The following is a 21,588-nucleotide window of genomic DNA, read 5'->3' on the forward strand; positions in this document are numbered from 1 at the left end:
AGCGTCTGTTGTTGTTGTTGTGATACTCGGATACTTCCGGGACAAACTCGTCTTCACAGCTACATTCTTCTATTTTAACGTGTGAAACTGACAAGTTCTGAAGAAATGTTGCACGACAAGGAAAAGCTATTTTGGTTCTTTAGGTGGAAAAACATTTAACTGACAAACAAAATAAAAAAAAAAACCTCAACTCAGCTGTGTGTGTGTGTGTGTGTGTGTGTGTGTGTGTGTGTGTGTGTGTGTGTGTGTGTGTGTGTGTGTGTGTGTGTGTGTGTGTGTGTGTGTGTGTGTGTGTGTGTGTGTGTGTGTGTGTGTGTGTGTGTGTGTGTGTGTGTGCAGGGGGGACGAGGACACGCCCTACACAGTGAGACACACCATGGCCTACCCCCGGAGCAAGGCCCAGGCAGAGAGGCTGGTGCTGGAGGCCGACGGCACCGAGGTCAGACTCATGGCAACATCTGAACACTGGGGGGGCCACTGGGGGGGCCACTGGGGGGGGCACTGGGGGGGGCACTGGGGGGCCACTGGGGGGGGCACTGGGGGGCCACTGGGGGGCCACTGGGGGGGGGCCACTGGGGGGCGACGCTCAGCACCCCCAGCACCAGGCTGGACCTCCTCCTTCCTCCTGGTCTTCCTCCTCTTCTTCCTCCTCTTCTTCCTCCTCTTCCTCCTCTTCGTCGTCCTCCTCTTCTTCCTCCTCGTCTTCCTCCTTCCTCCTGGTCTTCCTCCTCCTCCTCTTCTTCCTCCACCTCTTCCTCCTGGTCCTGCTCCTCTTCTTCCTCCTTCTTCCTCCTGCTCTTCCTCCTCTTCCTCAACTTCTTCCTCTTCTTCCTCCTGGTCTTCCTCCTCTTCTTCCTCCTCGTTCCTCCTCTTCTTCCTCCTCCTTCTTCCTCCTGGTCTTCCTCCTCCTTCTTCCTCCTCGTTCCTCCTCTTCTTCCTCCTGTTCTTCCTCTTGTTCTTCCTCCTGTTCTTCCTCCTGTTCTTCCACCTCTTCTTCCTCCTCTTTGTCCTCCTCGTCCTCTTCGTCCTCCTCCTCGTCTTCCTCCTCCTTCCTCCTGTTCTTCCTCCACCTCTTCCTCCTCCTCTTCCTCCTCTTTGTCCTCCTCGTCCTCTTCGTCCTCCTCCTCTTCTTCCTCCTCTTCTCCCTCCTCTTCTCCCTCCTCTTTGTCCTCCTCGTCCTCCTCTTCTTCCTCCTCTTCTTCCTCCTCTTCTTCCTCCTCCTTCTTCCTCCTCGTTCCTCCTCTTCTTCCTCCTGTTCTTCCTCCTCATCTTCCTCCTCCTTCCTCCTGTTCTTCCACCTCTTCTTCCTCCTCTGTCTTCCTCCTCCTTCCTCCTGTTCTCCCTCCTCCTCTTCCTCTTGTCAACAAGTGGTTGTTTGTCCCCTGCAGGTCTCCGGTGGACGCCGTCTGTCCACCTGCTCCCTGAGGCCGACGGGGATCTACGGCGAGGGCCACCAGCTGATCAAGGACTTCTACAAGGAGACGGTCCGGAGGGGGGGCCTGGTGATCGGGGGCATCCCGGAGCACGTGGAACATGGACGGGTGTACGCAGGTAGAACCACCTGGGGGGGGAGGAGGGGGGGCGGAGCTTCCAGTCAGCTGACGAGCAGCACAAGCTGATGATTCTGAGTTTCACAGGAACTTTGATGATAAAAGGAGTCGTTTCCTTCAGGTCACGTCTCAGAATCCAGTTGAGTTCATGTGATGAGGTTAGTGAGGAAACAGGAGCTGGAACTAGTCCTCTGGGTAACTGATGAGTACTACTAACTTTTAGTTACTTGCCCAAACCGAGTACCGTTAAGTACTTATTAAATCCCATAAAGGTGATCGATACTCCAACGAGGCGTCGTCTGTAAAAACACTTTATTCCACTGAAAAATGATCATCAGGTGATAATTATCAGTAAAAGGTCATTAATTTTAAACAGGCGTCCATAAAAAAAGAAAAAAAAAAAGAAAGGAATGACGTCCTGCAAACTGTTAAAACAAAAGCCCAGATCGTCTCTGGTCTGTGGAGTTAAAGTGACGGAGCAGAAGAGTTTCAACAAGTGAAGGAATCTGCTGGATTTCATGTTTACTCACTTTGTTTTGTTTGTTTCATAGTTTAGTCTGATGGTTTTAGAACTTCACCTTGAAACGCCTGTAAAAGACCATTGATGGACGCTAAGCTAACGCTAACGTCCGCCGCTCGCTGTGCCGTCAGGTAACGTGGCCTGGATGCACGTCCTGGCCGCCCGCGCGCTCCGCGACCGGCCGCAGGAAGTGGGCGGCGAGGCGTTCTTCTGCTACGACGACTCGCCCTACAAGAGCTACGAGGACTTCAACATGGCGCTGCTGTCCGCCTTCAACTTCCGGAAGACGCGCGTCCCGCTGCTGGCGCTCTGGTTCCTGGCCGTGCTCAACGACGTGCTGCGCTGGGTCCTGAGGCCGCTGTACAACTACACGCCGCTGCTGAACCGCTACACCCTGGCGGTGGCCAGCACCACCTTCACGGTGGGGACGGACAAGGCCCAGCGCTACTTCCAGTACCGCCCGCTGTACGACTGGGACCAGAGTCTGGCCCGCACCCGGGACTGGATCGCCACCTTCGGCGCCGACAAACCCAAAGACGCCTAGCGCCCCGCGGCGCGGCGCGGCGCCGTGCTCAGCGGGTGGTCGTAATGTTGCGGCCGATCGCTGCTCACACTCAGAGGTGCACCAAATGAAAGCATGACTCAGCGATTCTGCCCAGGTCCTCCGGTTGTTTGGTTTCCAGCGTCGTCACGACGGTGGAGGGAAGAAAAGGTGCACATTTCACATGGTAATAAACTGATATTTGAAACGTTCCGACGACTCGGCATGAAGGCCTGGTCTGTTTTTCTTGGAGGGAAGGAAGGAAGGAAGGAAGGAAGGAGGGAAGGAAGGAAGGAAGGAAGGAAGGAGGGAAGGAGGGAATGAGGGTTCACACCTCCGCCAGGCCCGTCTGACCTTCTTCTTCTTCTTCTTCTTCTTCTTCTTCTTCTTCTTCTTCTTCTTCTTCTTCTTCTTCTTCCGTCACAATGACTGAAGGAATTTTCCCCCTCAATGAAACATTTTTGATTTCGGGGTTCGTTTTCTACGTTTTCTCTGGTTTGTCACTCAGAAATTTGTTCAGTATTAAAAACTAAATGTGGGTTTTCTGAATTAAACTGCAGCACAACTCGTATATTTGATGACATGAAGAATTACAGGTGAATCATTACGATGTTCTGTAATGTGGCAGTAGCGAGTCTCTGTTGGAAAGCACTTGCTGCTATGTGGGTCCCGTTGCCATGACGACCCTCTCGAGGGAAAACGTAGAATATTTGTGTGTATTTGTTTTGGGGGTCAGTTTACGTAACAGCCGAGCGACTTTTTGGAAAACTGAAATGTTCGGAGGTGATGTAAACGGGGAAACGCTACTTTGACGAAATGCAGTTCTGCACATTTTCACAACTTCCTCCGGAGTCACGACTCCGTCAGTCCACTATAGTGGAGTGACTCACTACACCCCCTTGTGGTACAATGTAGTATTGCAAGATGCATCGACGTGGCTTCTTTATATTAATTTCTAAGTCGCCTTCAAAGTATTTCCATTCAGTTGTTGTGAAAATGTATTTTTGTGATTCCAATAAAGACTATTTAATATATTCAACATGTTTTCTGTTGCGTCGTTCTTTGTGTTTGTCACAATAACCGACTTCCATTACGTCACACGTCGGTGTGCGTCAGTGAAAGTAAAGATCTGAGTTCTGGTTCCAACGGCGGCTCCGTCTTCTTCACCACATGCTGGCGTTTCCATGGTAACGTGAGCTGTTTACCCAGACTGCAACAGGATCTGCTGGAAACTCGGATTACATCTGCATGACTCAGAGGGAGTTCCCTCTGCAGAGCTGTTGACATCACTCTGCTGTTCCAGGGTGTTTCCTACTCCCCCCCCCCCCCCCCCCTCCTCCACCCCTCCTCCACCCCCCCATCCTCCACCCCCCCCTCCTCCAAACAATGGAAGTGACTCGGATCCAATCGGTTTCAGCAGCAGAACAAAGAACAAAGATGTTTGAAGAATTGAAACTAATAATCAACCTGCTGACGCGTCATAACATTAAATGTGATGTGTAACGGTCGTACTTCAAGCAGGAAATCACCTTAAACGGAGGTTGTGTTGATGGGAAAGCGGTTCTATGTTGTTTGTGTCAATTTATTGGACAGATTTAATTCTGTTGCAATAATTTTCACACTTCTTGGTTCTGAAAAGTCATGAGAATTTACATTATTTATCCCAAAAAATTCTTAAAGGGGAAAAGATGTATAAATCTACATTTTTTTTTACACTTTGCATAAATACTCCCATTATTGTTACGTTGGGCTTTTAAGAGTATTTATTTCCTCAATAATGTAACTTTGCTCACACTGTTAAAATTGTCTGATGTTGCTTTAAAAACCACAGCTCTCTATTGACTATGCTCCCAATTTGAATAATCTATAAACTTCTTAACACTGAGTTTCATAATTTCTTCTTTTAACAGTGAAAAAGTCACATTTTAATGTCGATGTTTAATGTCGATGAACCAGACGCCGAGTTTATTGTGACTTTACTGTCATACATTGTGTTAATCTCTTATTCCTGTTTTCATTACTCCTGTATCGACTCTAAGAATAGGTTTTACTCTATTTTGTTTTAATCAAGAAGTATTTAACATGTTCTGGGTTCTTCATCTTCGGTCACTCACAGTTTTGTCATCAACTGATTTCCAGGAATGAAAGATTCAGAAATAAGTTTCATAAATTACAATATTTTTCTTCACTGCTTCGCCTCAAACGTCAATATGAGGATTTTAACTAAATGCGACGGCGCCATCTAGTGGTGTTTTTCACTCCCAGCAAATAGAAACAAGAATTCGTCTGTCAATAAGAATGCTTTGAATATTTTCAGATTTTTTTACATATTTGATCGTACTTTTTTCCCTTATTTTCTATAAGAAGACTAAAACCAGATGATTATTTCAATATAAATAAGACGGAAGTTGACGTTGATACCGGTGAGGTTTATCATGACATCTGAACTCATTTTCTTTTTTTCACATCCGAGAATTAAAACTGAACGGTTGAATATGTCTGTGTTCAAATGTTGGGATTGAAAGTAAGAATTAACCATACATATAAATACTAGTAATGTAGTGAAGTGCATATGGTTGTGTAGAAAATATTTACATTTTATCAACATGTTAAAGAAGTCAAAAATGGTCATTTCCATTAAAAATATGACATGTTTTACTCTTAGACTTCATTTAATATTTTGATAGATGCATAAACAGTTAAAACTGGGTTGATGGTGTAATCAGATATAATACATGTACCAATATAGAACATAACTGACATCTTTATTCTTTTAAAAGTAATTCATCTTAGCAGAGATGTCACAATTGATAGAATTGAAAAAAGAATTCTAATTTCTTATTTCAAAACTTCTTAGTTTTGACAGTCTATTGAGATAATTTCTGTTTTACTGAGAATTTTGTCAATAAACTTGTCAACAATACGCAGATGATTGTGTTGAAATGCTGGAAATAAAAGTAATCAAAGTAAATACTACCCATCAGGTAAAATACATACAATTATATAAAATATGTAACCATTTTATTCATTACTTTATTTGTAATTACAATACAATAACGTTTTTTTTAAGTTATTAAAAATGAGTAATAATACAGCTGTAAGTAATTGAGTATTTGCAGGGAGTTTCCTGTACGTGCGCGTGCTCGACGACATTGACGTGAGCGCGCACGCAGCTGTCAGTAGGAAATGCGGGCTGTGCGGACCTTGCGTGCTGGATGCTCCCGAGCCGCCGTGCGTGGATGAAGTACCGCAGACGGAGCTCCGGTTGGAGAATGAAAGGCTGCCCGGGGGTGTTTTGGAAGCTCGAGGCGGCTGCGTGTGTCTCCGGGAGAAACGGGAACATTTAGCGGGAGCGCGATGCTAACGAGGCTACCGGCCGCTAGCCGCTAACGTTAGCCTGCTCGCTCCCTCCAGGACGTCTCCCTCCAGCCCCCCCCGCCTTCCTCCGTCTCCACCCCGGGGCTTGACTGTTTGTTTTCTCCTCGCCCCGCCACTCTCAAACGGAGGAGGTAACGGAACCGGAGCTGTGGCGGGGGGACGCGCCGACAGCAACCCCCTGGCTCTCCAGGCGGACGGATACCAGTGACACGCCGGTCGCCGGTGAGTCAGAGAGCGGAGTTGAAGTTGAAGTTGACCGGGGCAGCGGGGGTGGGAAAGGCCGTGGACCGGGCTCGTCCAGGGCCTGACAGGCTGGAGAGGGGAGGGGGGAAGAGGAGGAGGGGGGAGGGAGGGGGGGGAGGGTGGCGGCTATTAGCTGTTAGTAAACCGCTGCTCCTTGTGGGCTGAATCGGGAAGTCGAGCCGAGGCCTCCGGGGGGACGAGGTGCTGTTAGCCTTTAGCCGTTAGCCGCTAGCCTGCAGTCGAGCTGCTTCATCAGCGGAACCCTGGATCACCTGCCTGGCTTGTGTTGGTAAATACCGATGGAATGATGGTGGTGGTGGTGGTGGTGGGGGGGTCTCCTCCTCCTCCTCCAGTGTCCACCACAAACGGAGCTCTTTAACTCGTCTGCAGCTCAAATAGAATCATATAACGTCAAATAGAAGTTCCTCACACACTTCTGTCATGATCTGCAGCAGAAGAGGAAACAATGCAGCCCGAGGCTCCTACGAACCCTGAACCCTACATTCACTGTCTGGCTGTGTTCAGAACCCTGAACCCTACATTCACTGTCTGGCCGTGTTCAGAACCCTGAACCCTACATTCACGGTCTGGCCGTGTTCAGAACCCTGAACCCTACATTCACCGTCTGGCCGTGTTCAGAACCCTGAACCCTACATTCACGGTCTGGCCGTGTTCAGAACCCTGAACCCTACATTCACTGTCTGGCTGTGTGTTCAGAACCCTGAACCCTACATTCACTGTCTGGCTGTGTGTTCAGAACCCTGAACCCTACATTCACTGTCTGGCTGTGTGTTCAGAACCCTGAACCCTACATTCACCGTCTGGCTGTGTGTTCAGAACCCTGAACCCTACATTCACTGTCTGGCCGTGTTCAGAACCCTGAACCCTACATTCACTGTCTGGCCGTGTTCAGAACCCTGAACCCTACATTCACGGTCTGGCCGTGTTCAGAACCCTGAACCCTACATTCACCGTCTGGCTGTGTTCAGAACCCTGAACCCTACATTCACTGTCTGGCCGTGTTCAGAACCCTGAACCCTACATTCACGGTCTGGCCGTGTTCAGAACCCTGAACCCTACATTCACGGTCTGGCCGTGTTCAGAACCCTGAACCCTACATTCACTGTCTGGCTGTGTGTTCAGAACCCTGAACCCTACATTCACTGTCTGGCTGTGTGTTCAGAACCCTGAACCCTACATTCACCGTCTGGCTGTGTGTTCAGAACCCTGAACCCTACATTCACTGTCTGGCCGTGTTCAGAACCCTGAACCCTACATTCACTGTCTGGCCGTGTTCAGAACCCTGAACCCTACATTCACTGTCTGGCTGTGTTCAGAACCCTGAACCCTACATTCACGGTCTGGCCGTGTTCAGAACCCTGAACCCTACATTCACTGTCTGGCTGTGTGTTCAGAACCCTGAACCCTACATTCACTGTCTGGCTGTGTGTTCAGGCATTATCTCAAGCACTGATGAAGCTAATCTGTTCGGGCTTTGTGTTTATATTACAATGTTTACATGCTTGCAGGTGATTTTCACTTCTTTGATTCAACTCCTGAAAGTTCTGCACACTCGGCTCGTATAGTGTTTAGCTATTTTGCATAATGTTCCTTAACACAACGTTTTACTGTTTGCGTTCTCTGTGGAGAGCAGAGAAATAGTAAATAGTCAGTTTTCTGGGTGCACATGGCAGTAAACTTGAACGTGGTATTCTGTGTAAACTGATCAACAGTAAAAGTGTAGACATGTTGGTTTGTTGTTGAGAATAACATCAAAAACTCTAAGTTCTGAATCTCTGAAGAGACTGTGTGTTTCCAGTATCGCTTACGGCTTTTCTTCACTGACATCTAAAGGTTACTTAGAAAAGCGTTTGCCGATTTATATGGTCCACATATGTAATAGACGGTAATGTTGTTTCGCAGCTTCAGTCATCTCGGGACTACTTATGCCGTCGCGTTCAACGATTTCCACCAACATGGTGACAGTGTCTGTTGCTCACACCGACTGATGTCCCTGATGGAACTCTGGGCTTCATGTCTTCCTCAAACACACTTGGTCACATGCAGACGCAAATATGGGCTCCGTCTCCCGAGGAAAGGTGTGACGGCTTTATACCCGAGCTGTTGCCCTCGGTAACACATCAGTTTCCTGAACACACATTAAAAATGACAATTTATCATTTCTGTTTATAATATGCCTGGCTGTGATTGCTACCAACACAATGCCACAGATTTAGCTTCTTTTCCAGTAGTTGTGAGAAGAAATCGACAGAGAATAATAATGTGATCCTCCACAGAAGTTGACTGACGGCAGATTTATCTGGTGTTCAGATTACTAAGGGATCATGTGCACCCGGTGATGTTTTATCTGAGAATGACCAACCCTGTGCTCACAGCTTGATCTCTCCTCCACACTCCACTCCTTCTGGGCATGTACACCGCTCATCAAGCATTTTCTATTCTATTCTATCTGAGCATGCAATGAAAGAAAGCAAGTTATGCAGTAACAGATTGAGCCAGAAAGAAAATGACAAGCATGACGTGTAGCGGCCAGGAAGTAAATGAAGATGAGTCTGGAGAAGAAAGAAGAATTACATGTGAAACGGGTGGAAGAACCCACAGGCCACAAGATCTAATAGATTAAATTAACACACACTGAGTCTTTCGGTGTCGTTCAGACGGCAGTCGTCGGTTTTAAATGGTTCAGAACTTCCTCCTGAAGTTGGAGGAAGTTCTCATCATTTGTGTTTGTGCCTGTTGGCGGAAGTTCCACCTGCTCAGGTGAGCCTGTGGACACAAGCAGCAGTATAACCGACCCTGACGAGCAAAATCCACTTTTCACATGTTCCGAGTGTCAATAAGCAATTTCTGTTCATATGTTGGGTTGCAAACATTTCTGAGATGGCAGTGATTTTAACCTATTTTAACGTCTTCACCTGCACAATGACACTCAGGAAGATCTCAGCATCATCTTATATTAGCGTTTAGAAGGAAAAACGTGATTAAACGTCGATGCAGTCGTTTCCTGTCTGCAGCAGGTTTTGTTTGTTGTTGCAGTCAAGAGGCTCTTTGTTGAGATTTAAGAAGTGGCTTTCCTTGTCTTTGTGTTTGTGAAGGAGAGATCTGAGTGGAGCCATGGCTGAGCTCTCCACCTTCTCCCCGTCTCCACCCGGACTGGCCGACCCTCACGCTGCTCCACCCAGCCCCGCTCCAGAGGCGGCCAGGGAGACGCCCGCTCCAAAGTCTTCCTTGTACAACGACAAAGCCTTGACGGGTCTGGCCTCCAGTCCGCAGCCTCCAGCCCCCCCCAAACTCTCCACTGAGCCTCCAGGCCCCCCCAAACTCTCCGCCGAGCCTCCAGGCCCCCCCAAACTCTCCGCCGAGCCTCCAGGCCCCCCAAAACTCTCCGCCGAGCCTCCAGCCCCCCCCAAACTCTCCGCTGAGCCCCCCGTCCCGTCGTTGGTATGTGGAGCTGCTCCACTGCTGGACGAGTCGACGGGGGACGATGCAGAGGCTGGTGCTGGTGCTCGGGTCATTAAGGAGACTACGTTATGTGACATGCCTGCTGCAGAGCTCCAGAACTCTGAGAGCCTGAATACTGAGGCCCAGAACTCTGAGGCCCAGAACTCTGAGGCCCAGAACTCTGAGGCCCAGAACTCTGAGACTCCGGCGCAGGCGACTGAGCCGTCGGCGCCCAGCGAAGCTCCTCAAGTGCCCCCCTCCACTGATGTAAATCCTCCTCCTAACCTGTACCCCAGCGTTCATGTGGCCCAGAACCCAAACCCTGTCCCGGACGACGCTCCGGGGGCGGCGGTCCAAACCCACACCGCTCCGCCAGCGGAGGAGGAGGAGGAGGAGGAGGAGCCTCAGCCGCCCCCCCCACAAGCACAAGCCCGTCAGGGCGACCCTCCTCCCGTGTCCCCAAAGCCTCACCTGGAAGCCTGGAAGGCAGACCCGCCCCCGCCCCCGACCCCCAGCAGGGCGGAGCACCCCGGCCCCTCGGTGCCGCTGATCCACGAGCCCCCCTCCGCCTGCCCGCTGCCCAACCCCAACCCCCGGCCGGCCCCGGACACCCTCAGCTACCTGGAGTCGGCCAGCTTGATGTCGGGGACGCTGGAGTCCCTGTCGGGCCTGGGGGAGGACGGCAGCTCGGTGGGCTCAGACTCCGAGATCAACGGCCTCACGGTCCGGCGCACGGACAAGTACGGCTTCCTGGGCGGGAATCAGTACAGCGACGGCGGGTGAGTGCAAGGCCTCCGCTCTCCCTTCCTCACACCCCCCCCCTTTCAAAAAGAAAATGACACGAGTGTTTTTGACGGCAGTAACGGTAAAATCACCAGTGAGACTCAAGTCGGCGGCGTTAACGTCCACGACAGAAACAATGTCAACGACAACTAAACATTAACATCGTCCATAATAATGTTCACATCACACAACAATTTACATTTTGGCAAAACAGCTGCAGCAGCAACGATGCTTAGTAGGTAAGGAAGTAATAACTTCATTTGTTTGCATGATTCAAAACATGGTGAATTGTTATGACAAGCCAAACCTACATGAACTGCCTTCTTCGGGACAATATATTGCCAGGTATCCGCACACATACCAGAAAAAAAGTCATTTGATTTGCATCTAATGGTAGTAATATTACCTGAAATTGTATATGGTGTTCAAGTACTTTTTAAAACTTTGTTTCATCATGACATACATTCCCTGTCCCACCTTCAACAGTAATACATAGCAATCATATTTTTTGACATTGTTTGTCCTGCAAATTGAGTTTTTTACAACATTTTTGGTCTTCAGTTCAAATAGCCTCAAGAAAAAGTCAACTATTAGAGGATGGGGATGTGATAAAGCTGATGGAAGCTTGATAGCAACACCGCTTATTGGGAACAGTCATGCTGCTAAACAATAATCTTCACACCTCATGTGAGTTTCTAGTGTTATAAGTATAAGAAGTTATTTAAAAAATTCTAAACAGGAATAACATAAGAAGCAAAGCTAAAGTGAAATGGACCCGTTTAAGCCGTCAGTGTGTCTTTGAGGACGAGTGTAAAGACGAGCTTGGTCTCTGCCCTGCAGGTTTTTAACCAGACGTTCTCCATGACGTCACAAAGACGTTACGTAGATTAATAATCTAAATGCTGCTCCATTATCTTCCTTTTCAACTCTCCACTTGGCTCCAGCCAGCCCAGGGAGACCCTCCCCTCTCCTCTCCTGACGCTTCCTGCCTTCCTCTTCTCTAAACATATCTCGTCCTCTGCCTCCCCTTGCTCTGACTCACATGATGCTGATGGCGCTCGCTGACTCAATATGTACTGACTTTGTGTCTCTGCTATCGCCTCTCACTCCCATCTGCTCCCTTCCACCTCTTTTCTGTCACTTTTCTGACCAGCTAATTGCCCTTCCGCTCCTGAATAATTCAATCTTTATTGATTGGTTGGCATTGAGCAGTGGCAGTGTGTTCTGGTGCCCCAGCAGGACGGAGGAGTTCTTCAGCATGTGCTGGTTCACTGGCGAGAAAAAAGGGGATGTAGGAGTCTATTACGCTGACGTGGAGTCATAACATGAGTCTATAGAGGAGATGTTCTTATCTCTTTCTCAACCAACTTCCCAAACCGAGGCGCTGCAGTCCATCTGCTGTGATAATGTTGCTCTAAATCAAGTGATTCATTGACAAAACAATAAAAGTCACCGCTTATGTACACGTCAATAAAGAAAATCAACATTAAGTGCATGAAAATGATGGTAAGAAAATATCAGCAGTAAAAATGTACATATTAGTCTTGACGCACACAGATCAGCAGTATTTGTTAACATTTGTACTCGTAGTAAGATAATACAATATTTAAAAAGGTAAAATAGACTTAAACATTTCAAATAGTAAAAAAAGCATTTCACTGCAACATTTCAGAATATACAAGTAATCAACTTGAATAAACAAGTGCTAAATGACTCAACATAATAATGTGACCGTAAACCTCGACAGTGTTAGTTTTTATGAACAAGTGAACTTGAGTCGTGGAACATTTTCATTAAAGGACGGAACCGAGCTGCAGCGCAAATGATCTCACGTAACGTAAATGTGCGAATGGATTCGTGTTTAAAATGTGAATTCTGTCAGCAGATAACGTGTTAACATGACGGAACATTTCCTCTGTTTGTAATCCAGTAAAATGAATAAAAGTACAGGAATGGGAAGCAGTCCTTGTTCATGCTTCGGTAAAAAGTGTTCTAAAAATAGTCCAAGCATGAATAAATAGTGCAGCTATAAATAGTAAAAAGAACAAGTCTGAGTCAATCTAGAGACTAAATCAAGACCGAGACGGATAAATATGCACGTCTAATGTATTTGGAAATATTCTAGTGGTAAATGAGTGTGAAGCTCTTTTTCTATATTGTTTCTGTTTAGATTTAACAGTGTTTATTCATATTTGTAGGTTTTCTGTCTCTTCCTGTCTTTGTGGTCTTTTTCTGTCCGTTTCCATAGTTTGTCCTTTTCTCTCTATTTCTGTCTGTTTTATCTTTTTCTGCCTCTTTCTATTTTTCTTTTTGTCATTTTCTGCCTCTTTCCATCTGTCTTTTTGTCATTTTCTGCCTCTTTCATCTATCTTTTTTCTTTTTCTGTCCCTTTCCATCTTTCTTTGTCTTTTTCTGTCACTTTCATCTTTCTTTTTGTCTTTTTCTCTCTTTCATCTTTCTTTTTCTTTTTCTGTCTCTTTCCATGTTTCTTTTTGTCTTTTTCATCTCTTTCCATCTTTTTCTGTCTCTTTCCATCTTTCTTTTTGTCATTTTCTGTCTCTTTCATCTTTCTTGTTGTCTTTTTCTGTCTATTTCAATCTTTCCTTTTGTCTTTTTCTGTCTCTTTCCATGTTTCTTTTTGTCTTTTTCTGTCTCTTTCCATGTTTCTTTTTGTCTTTTTCTGTCTCTTTCCATCTTTTTTTTGTCTTTTTCTGTCTCTTTCAATCTTTCCTTTTGTCTTTTTCTGTCTCTTTCATCTTTCTTGTTGTCTTTTTCTGTCTATTTCAATCTTTCCTTTTGTCTTCTTCTGTCTCTTTCCATGTTTCCTTTTGTCTTTTTCTGTCTCTTTCCATCTTTTTTTGTCTTTTTCTGTCTCTTTCCATGTTTCTTTTTTGTCATTTTCTGTCTCTTTCCATCTTTCTTATATTTTTACGAAGTCGTTTCTATTGACATCCGTCGTTGCTGGTTGTTGCAGCGACAAGGACGTTGGAGTTGAAGTCGCCCGCCAGAGGGAGATGAAGTGGCTCGACATGTTCGCCAACTGGGACAAGTGGGTCAAGCATCGTTTCCAGAAGGTAAGCCGGCCAGGACCCGGGTGTCCCTCAGTCCTGCCAGAGGAGGACGGCGTCTTCAGCTGCTCGTCCTCTCTGTGTCTCCAGGTGAAGTTACGCTGTCGGAAGGGCGTCCCGTCGTCTCTCCGGGCCAAAGCCTGGCAGCTGCTGTCCAACAGCCAGGACCTCCTGCTGGCCAACCCGGGGAAGTTCGAGGTACGAGAGTCTCTTCAGCTCCGACGTCACGGCGCCTCAGAGAACCTCCTGATTCACTGCGTCTTGGTTTTACTTTAAGTGAAGAGGAGTGTTACCTGGTTACTCTTAAAGTCCCAGTGAAATGTAAAACACTACTTTATTTAAAGTCCCAGTGAAATGTAAAACACTACTTTATTTAAAGTCCCAGTGAAATGTAAAACACTACTTTATTTAAAGTCCCAGTGAAATGTAAAACACTACTTTATTTAAAGTCCCAGTGAAACATAAAACACTACTTTGCAAAAAACGATAGTTGTGGTCCTACTTCTAAGGTTCCTCCGACTCTGCCCCTCCACTGTTGTCGCATAACAAAGTTATTTGAATTTTTAATCTCCAGCCGAGGAAGTCGGCGGAATCCTTTTTCGTGAGCGTGACGTCACGAGTTGTGCAGATCTCCATCTGTTGTGTTTATATCGGCTTGTTTCCTCTTAAATATCCAAGTTTTTACAGTGTTTTGAAGTTCTAGTCGGCGTTTTATGAGCCTTGATGAAAGATTGAGCCTGGAAGAGACCAGAGAGGAGGAAAGGAGCACGGGCGGCGGGAGCGGCTAGCCGTTAGCTCGCGCAGCTAGCGGGAGCCGCTAGCGGCTAGCTCGGGCGGCTAGTAGACGATCCAGTAACACCTGGACTCATCTCCGGTGATTCCTCAGTCTTCTAGCTCTTGGACGTGTTGGATCCAGGAAGCCGGTCGTTCTGCCAAAAGTCAGGAGCCTCAAAGGTGAAAAGTGGCGGCTGCTGAGGCGAGGAGACGAGGACGAATGGAGGACGAAGCGTCTTCTGCTTCCTCAAACATGTTCCAGACGGGGTCACCGATGGCAGAACCACCTTCTGTGTCTTCTTCATCAATCACTGGGTTTGAAATGACCATGATGATGAAATCTGGTTCAATTCAGCCTCTTCGTGGTCAAAACTCTGATCCTCCATAATGTAAACACAACTTGGGCGTGTGCACAACTCGTGATGTCACTCTGTTATTGTCAGAAGCTCCGCCCAGCAGAGGAAATACCAACGTTTATCGGCTATTTTCTCACAGATTGTCGTGTTTTAACATTTGACCTTCAGCCAGTTAGCAGGAAAACGTTCTAGAAGAGACACCAGAGTGTTCTGGAGGTGGAACCTTCATTTCACTGGGACTTTAAGTCTTAGTGTTTTAGTGTTTATAGCAGTTAAGATGCTGATGATCCATCATTGTTCGTCTCTGCTCTCGGCCGTCTCGTCCTCCACTTGCATCCATGAACATAGTTTGATATCTCGTCAGGTCCAGTGGTGGTTGAGCCTGGCGCTCCGTCAGTGACGCCATCTTGCTCCCCGACGCCACGGCGACGACGTGCCTCTGTTTTCCCTCCGTCGGCGGCTCAGAGTTCTAGCAGGCTTTCTCTGTTCTGGTCTCTTTCGGGGTGAACATTTGATTCTTTGAGGTTCCGAATGAAAAGTTCCGTCCTGAAGTCCCAAAGCCTCAGTGAACGACGTGTAACATCCAAATAGCTGAGTTAAACAGCTTGATCTTTGCTCCCGTGCAGTTTCTCTCCCTTCTTTCCTTGACTTCACCTCCACGCTGCTTTTTCTGCTGCGGCGACGGCTCTGCAGCGCCGACTGGTGGCAGACGGCAGCATCACACCTGGTCGACGTTTGTGGCGCCAACTGGCACATATTTGTTGCGCCCATCCTCTGTGTCCATCACAAGTGGAATATTTGAAGTGTTTGTGACCAATGAGACGATGAAGAGAGACTCCAGCAGGTCCAGGAGGATCTGGTCTCTGGAAACTTTCCTGCCTGGAGACTGAAACTGTTTATAGTCGTCGGGCTTTGTTCACCATCAGCTGTTTGAATCAGTGGAGCGGGACGAGGTTTCATTGGGGAAAGTTAAAAGCCGCCACGTGTCGTCGTCCTGATCACCACCACTGTGATCCCCAGACCCCCCCTGAACCCCCCCAACGCTCCTCTGGCGCCACACGGGCGCCGTCTGCTTTGTTTTAGTCATCAAATGTCCTGTAAATATTAATATTCTTGAACTGTATTTTGTTAAAGCAAAAGTGAAGAGACTCTTTTAAAAAAAAATCTGAATTGAACTGCATCTGTTTTGATTTGCGGGCAGTTGATGATGAACACGACCGACTCCTTTTGGATTTGACTGCAAAGTGGCTGAGCGGGGCAATTTCAGCTTTTGGGGGGTGGAGGGGGGGGGGGGCACCCAGTGACCCGGGGGGGGGGGGGGGGGGACCCGGTGAGCCGTAAGCCTCTTATCAGGACCTGTAATCCGGCCTGTCGGGCCTGCAGGCTGCAGGGCCGGGCTGCACTGAGCCCCGGCTCAACGCTTCACTATTGTTCTTTTTATCTGAGCCAGAATTCCTCTCCTGCTTCACATGTTGACTCTTGCAAATGTCATTTCAGAAAGAGCTTTGCACTTTAATCTCACTGTAATTGGGTTTGTTTTTGTTTTTTTGATTAACTGGAATGAAATTTGAGTCCACAAGTGTTTGAACCAGAGCGTGTGCCTGGACTCCCTGCAGGAGCTGGAGAGGGAGCCGGGGGAGGCCAAGTGGCTGGACATCATAGAGAAGGACCTCCACCGCCAGTTCCCCTTCCATGAGATGTTTGCAGCTCGAGGAGGCCACGGGTGAACTCCGGCGCCACACACACACTGTTCTACCAGAGTAGATGTGACGGACACCAGGGTTCTGTCAAAACACCATCTGCTGCCACAGAACATTGATTTATTCAAAGAGACAAATTGAGAAATATTCCACTGAGATTATTTTATTTTGTTATAAATACCTGCATTATTATTCCTGACATATTTACTGTGTACCACTGGAAGAAGGTACTTGTTGGAGGGAACGCTGTTCCGGCACACAAACAATCAGCAGGAGCCGCGACATGAAAACTCAGTCATTTCCACAGTTTTTTGCCGTTTTCTTGTTGACGTACCGACATTTTGAAACGATGCCTTCATGTGAATGCAAAACTTTTCTGAAACAGAAAACGCAAGAACAATTATTTGTCTTGCAGAACGTAGTCAGAGGCCATGATATTGACGGTCATCAAATGCAGTCCTCAAAAAGGGCTTTTCAGCCATACAGCTCAGTGTTTAGAATAAGTGAATGTATTTGAAGCTGATCTTCTCTCCCCCCCTCCAGACAACAGGACCTGTACCGGATCCTGAAGGCCTACACCATCTACAAGCCAGACGAGGGCTACTGCCAGGCCCAGGCTCCGGTGGCGGCGGTGCTGCTCATGCACATGCCTGCTGAGGTGAGAGTCTCTTCATGAAGCTTCTCACAGCGGTAGAACCTCCAGAGTCCTGCTGAGGCTCTGCAGGGTCCTGCTGAGGCTCTGCAGGGTCCTGGTGAGGCTCTGCAGGGTCCTGCTGAGGCTCTGCAGGGTCCTGCTGAGGCTCTGCAGGGTCCTGGTGAGGCTCTGTAGGGTCCGGGTGAGGCTCTGTAGAGGCTCCTGGAGCCACAGGTCCACCAGCAGTACCTGGAACCTTCAGCTCAAGGAACTATAAAGGTTCTTGTGCCTGTTGTTTCCCACTGATTTCATTAAATTAGATTAGATAGAAATTCTCATTGGCTCTGGTGACGGAACGCCGTCGTCCAGTTGGACCCGTAGAGCGTCTCATAGACCTTCAGCATAGAGCGTCCCGTAGAGCGTCCCGTAGAGCGTCTCATAGACCTTCAGCATAGAGCGTCCCGTAGAGCGTCCCGTAGAGCGTCTCATAGACCTTCAGCATAGAGCGTCCCATAGAGCGTCCCGTAGAGCGTCTCATAGAGCGTCCCGTAGAGCGTCCAATAGAGCGTCTCATAGACCTTCAACGTAGAGCGCCCCGTAGAGCGTCCCGTAGAGCGTCCCGTAGAGCGTCTCATAGACCTTCAGCATAGAGCGTCCCATAGAGCGTCCCGTAGAGCGTCCCGTAGAGCGTCCAATAGAGCGTCTCATAGACCTTCAACGTAGAGCGCCCCGTAGAGCGTCCCGTAGAGCGTCCCGTAGAGCGTCTCATAGACCTTCAGCATAGAGCGTCCCATAGAGCGTCCCGTAGAGCGTCCAATAGAGCGTCTCATAGACCTTCAACGTAGAGCGCCCCGTAGAGCGTCCCGTAGAGCGTCTCATAGACCTCCAGCATAGAGCGTCCCATAGAGCGCCCCGTAGAGCGTCTCATAGAGCGTCCCGTAGAGCGTCCAATAGAGCGTCTCATAGACCTTCAACGTAGAGCGCCCCGTAGAGCGCCCCGTAGAGCGTCTCATAGAGCGTCCCGTAGAGCGTCCAATAGAGCGTCTCATAGACCTTCAACGTAGAGCGCCCCGTAGAGCGTCCCGTAGAGCGTCTCATAGACCTTCAGCATAGAGCGTCCCATAGAGCGTCCCGTAGAGCGTCCCGTAGAGCGTCCAATAGAGCGTCTCATAGACCTTCAACGTAGAGCGCCCCGTAGAGCGTCCCGTAGAGCGTCCCGTAGAGCGTCTCATAGACCTTCAGCATAGAGCGTCCCATAGAGCGTCCCGTAGAGCGTCCAATAGAGCGTCTCATAGACCTTCAACGTAGAGCGCCCCGTAGAGCGTCCCGTAGAGCGTCCCGTAGAGCGTCTCATAGACCTCCAGCATAGAGCGTCCCATAGAGCGCCCCGTAGAGCGTCTCATAGAGCGTCCCGTAGAGCGTCCAATAGAGCGTCCCGTAGAGCGTCTCATAGACCTTCAGCATAGAGCGTCCCGTAGAGCGTCTCATAGACCTTCAGCATAGAGCGTCCCATAGAGCGTCCCGTAGAGCGTCCAATAGAGCGTCTCATAGACCTTCAGCATAGAGCGTCTCATAGACCTTCAGCATAGAGCGTCTCATAGACCTTCAGCGTAGAGCGTCCCGTAGAGCGTCTCATAGACCTTCAGCGTAGAGCGTCCCGTAGAGCGTCCCGTAGAGCGTCCCGTAGAGCGCCCCGTAGAGCGTCCAATAGAGCGTCTCATAGACCTTCAGCATAGAGCGTCTCATAGACCTTCAGCATAGAGCGTCTCATAGACCTTCAGCATAGAGCGTCTCATAGACCTTCAGCATAGAGCGTCCAGTAGAGCGTCTCGTAGGGCGTCCCGTAGAGCGTCCAATAGAGCGTCCCATAGGGCGTCCCGTAGGGCGTCCCGTAGAGCGTCCCGTAGAGCGTCTCGTAGAGCGTCCCGTAGAGCGTCTCATAGACCTTCAGCATAGAGCGTCCCGTAGAGCGTCCCGTAGAGCGTCCCGTAGAGCGTCCAATAGAGCGTCTCATAGACCTTCAGCATAGAGCGTCTCATAGACCTTCAGCATAGAGCGTCCAATAGAGCGTCCCGTAGGGCGTACCGTAGAGCGTCCAATAGAGCGTCCCGTAGGGCATCCCGTAGTGCGTCCCGTAGAGCGTCCAATAGAGCGTCCCGTAGAGCGTCCCATAGGGCGTCTCCCAGCAGAAGAAGCAGCAGCAGGATGAGGGGAGACGCAGCGTCTCGTCCTCGTCCAGACCTGGTTCTTGTTTTCAGACGTACAGACGAGCAGAAGCTGCCGGATGGACACCAGACTGACTGGAAGCTGTTTTCTCACACTTCCTGATTTGTAGAAATGTGTGTGACTGTTTAAAAGAAACACCAAGGTTTTGGAGCTTGTTATTATTAGAAGTGATCAGGATGTGTTGGTGAGACGGTCCAGCAGGTCAGACGTCCTCATGTGGACCTTTGACTTCCTCTGGAGGAAGACGTGTCGGAGTGAAAGAGCCGTTAAAGAATGAATTAAATTCTGAGAATGGACAGAAGCGTGTAAACAATCCCTGGTGAACGACTTTGTTCACAGCTATTAGGAGTAAAAACCTTCAGAGGAAGATGAATGTTAGTAGATGTTCTGTTTGTGAGAATCGCAGTGTTTGTTTGTGAGAATCGCAGTGTTTGTTTGTGAGAATCACAGTGTTTGTTTGTGAGAATCGCAGTGTTTGTTTGTGAGAATCGCAGTGTTTGTTTGTGAGAATCGCAGTGTTTGTTTGTGAGAATCGCAGTGTTTGTTTGTGAGAATCGCAGTGTTTGTTTGTGAGAATCGCAGTGTTTGTTTGTGAGAATCGCAGTGTTTGTTTGTGAGAATCGCAGTGTTTGTTTGTGAGAATCGCAGTGTTTGTTTGTGAGAATCGCAGTGTTTGTTTGTGAGAATCGCAGTGTTTGTTTGTGAGAATCACAGTGTTTGTTTGTTTGAGAATCGCAGTGTTTGTTTGTGAGAATCGCAGTGTTTGTTTGTGAGAATCACAGTGTTTGTTTGTGAGAATCGCAGTGTTTGTTTGTGAGAATCACAGTGTTTGTTTGTTTGAGAATCGCAGTGTTTGTTTGTGAGAATCACAGTGTTTGTTTGTTTGAGAATCGCAGTGTTTGTTTGTGAGAATCACAGTGTTTGTTTGTGAGAATCGCAGTGTTTGTTTGTGAGAATCACAGTGTTTGTTTGTGAGAATCACAGTGTTTTGTCCCTCAGCAAGCCTTCTGGTGCCTCGTCCAGATCTGTGAGAAGTATCTTCCTGGTTACTACAGCGCTGGACTGGTGAGCCTCTCCTCCTCCTCACTCTTTCACTCTGTCACTCTCTCTCTCTCTCACTCTCACTCTCACTCTCACTCTCACTCTCACTCTCACTCTCACTCTCACTCTCACTCTTTCATCTTTCACTCTCACTCTTTCATCTCTCACTCTCACTCTTTCATCTCTCACTCTCACTCTTTCATCTTTCACTCTTTAGTTGTTTAACTGCCTGTGACGCTTCACTCTGCCCCCCCCCCCCCCCCCCCCCCCCCCAGGAAGCCATCCAGCTGGACGGCGAGATCTTCTTCTCCCTGCTGCGCCGCACGTGTCCCATGGCGTACCGCCACCTGAAGAAGTTCAAGATCGACCCCATCCTCTACATGACGGAGTGGTTCATGTGCATCTTCTCCAGGACGCTGCCCTGGGCCTGCGTGCTGCGGGTCTGGGACATGTTCTTCTGTGAAGGTCTGTCCTCAGGGACCGGAGACATGTTCTTCTGTGAAGGTCTGTCCTCAGGGACCAGGGACATGTTCTTCTGTGAAGGTCTGTCCTCAGGGACTTGTTCTTCTGTGAAGGTCTGTCCTCAGGGACCAGAGACATGTTCTTCTGTGAAGGTCTGTCCTCAGGGACAGGAGACATGTCCTTCTGTGAAGGTCTGTCCTCAGGGACATGTTCTTCTGTGAAGGTCTGTCCTCAGGGACCGGAGACATGTTCTTCTGTGAATGTCTGTCCTCAGGGACAGGATACATGTTCTTCTGTGAAGGTCTGTCCTCAGGGACAGGAGACATGTTCTTCTGTGAAGGTCTGTCCTCAGGGACATGTTCTTCTGTGAAGGTCTGTCCTCAGGGACATGTTCTTCTGTGAAGGTCTGTCCTCGGGGACCAGGGACATGTTCTTCTGTGAAGGTCTGTCCTCAGGGACAGGAGACATGTTCTTCTGTGAAGGTCTGTCCTCAGGGACAGGAGAGACGTGGAGGCGTCTCACTAGTTACGTGTGATGAAGACATTGTAAATGACCTTAAAGCAGAAATGTGCTAAAGGAAGAAAATAATAATAAAAACAAGTAGAATGAGTAAAAGACAAACAGCAGAAGAAAACTGACATCTGAATTTATTATTAAACACCTGAGTTCTTCAGTTGAACTCACTTCTCTCACCTGCACGGATGTAAAAGATCAATGATTGGTGTTAAAGCTCAGGTGGACTGAGTGACGATCCAGATGTGTCCTGCTGTGGTCCTCAGGGGTGAAGATCGTGTTCCGGGTGGGTCTGGTGCTGCTGAAGCAGATGTTGGGTTCTGTGGAGAAGCTGAGG

General features: G+C 48.4%; 2 protein-coding genes across 2 annotated transcripts in view; both read left to right on the forward strand.

Moving 5' to 3' along the window:
* The window catches only part of hsd3b7 (hydroxy-delta-5-steroid dehydrogenase, 3 beta- and steroid delta-isomerase), a 14,471-nt gene extending 10,821 nt beyond the window's left edge, over positions 1–3,650 (forward strand). The window contains exons 4-6 of the mRNA XM_080510964.1: positions 340–439; positions 1,389–1,551; positions 2,202–3,650. Of these exons, the coding sequence (XP_080367090.1) occupies positions 340–439; positions 1,389–1,551; positions 2,202–2,614 (676 nt within the window). The 3' untranslated portion in view covers positions 2,615–3,650. The remainder of the gene's footprint in view (positions 1–339; positions 440–1,388; positions 1,552–2,201) is intronic.
* A 2,164-nt stretch (positions 3,651–5,814) lies between these two features.
* Positions 5,815–21,588, forward strand: part of tbc1d10b (TBC1 domain family, member 10b) — a gene marked incomplete at its 3' end in the record, with an annotated part of 21,335 nt that continues 5,561 nt past the window's right edge. The window contains exons 1-9 of the mRNA XM_080511831.1: positions 5,815–6,211; positions 9,349–10,473; positions 13,452–13,551; positions 13,636–13,743; positions 16,292–16,398; positions 16,919–17,033; positions 20,235–20,300; positions 20,552–20,741; positions 21,518–21,588. Coding sequence (XP_080367957.1) covers positions 9,368–10,473; positions 13,452–13,551; positions 13,636–13,743; positions 16,292–16,398; positions 16,919–17,033; positions 20,235–20,300; positions 20,552–20,741; positions 21,518–21,588 — 1,863 coding nt within the window. The 5' untranslated portion in view covers positions 5,815–6,211; positions 9,349–9,367. The remainder of the gene's footprint in view (positions 6,212–9,348; positions 10,474–13,451; positions 13,552–13,635; positions 13,744–16,291; positions 16,399–16,918; positions 17,034–20,234; positions 20,301–20,551; positions 20,742–21,517) is intronic.

Source organism: Blennius ocellaris, assembly GCF_963422515.1.
Source record: "Blennius ocellaris genome assembly, chromosome: 16".
Taxonomy (NCBI): domain Eukaryota; kingdom Metazoa; phylum Chordata; class Actinopteri; order Blenniiformes; family Blenniidae; genus Blennius; species Blennius ocellaris.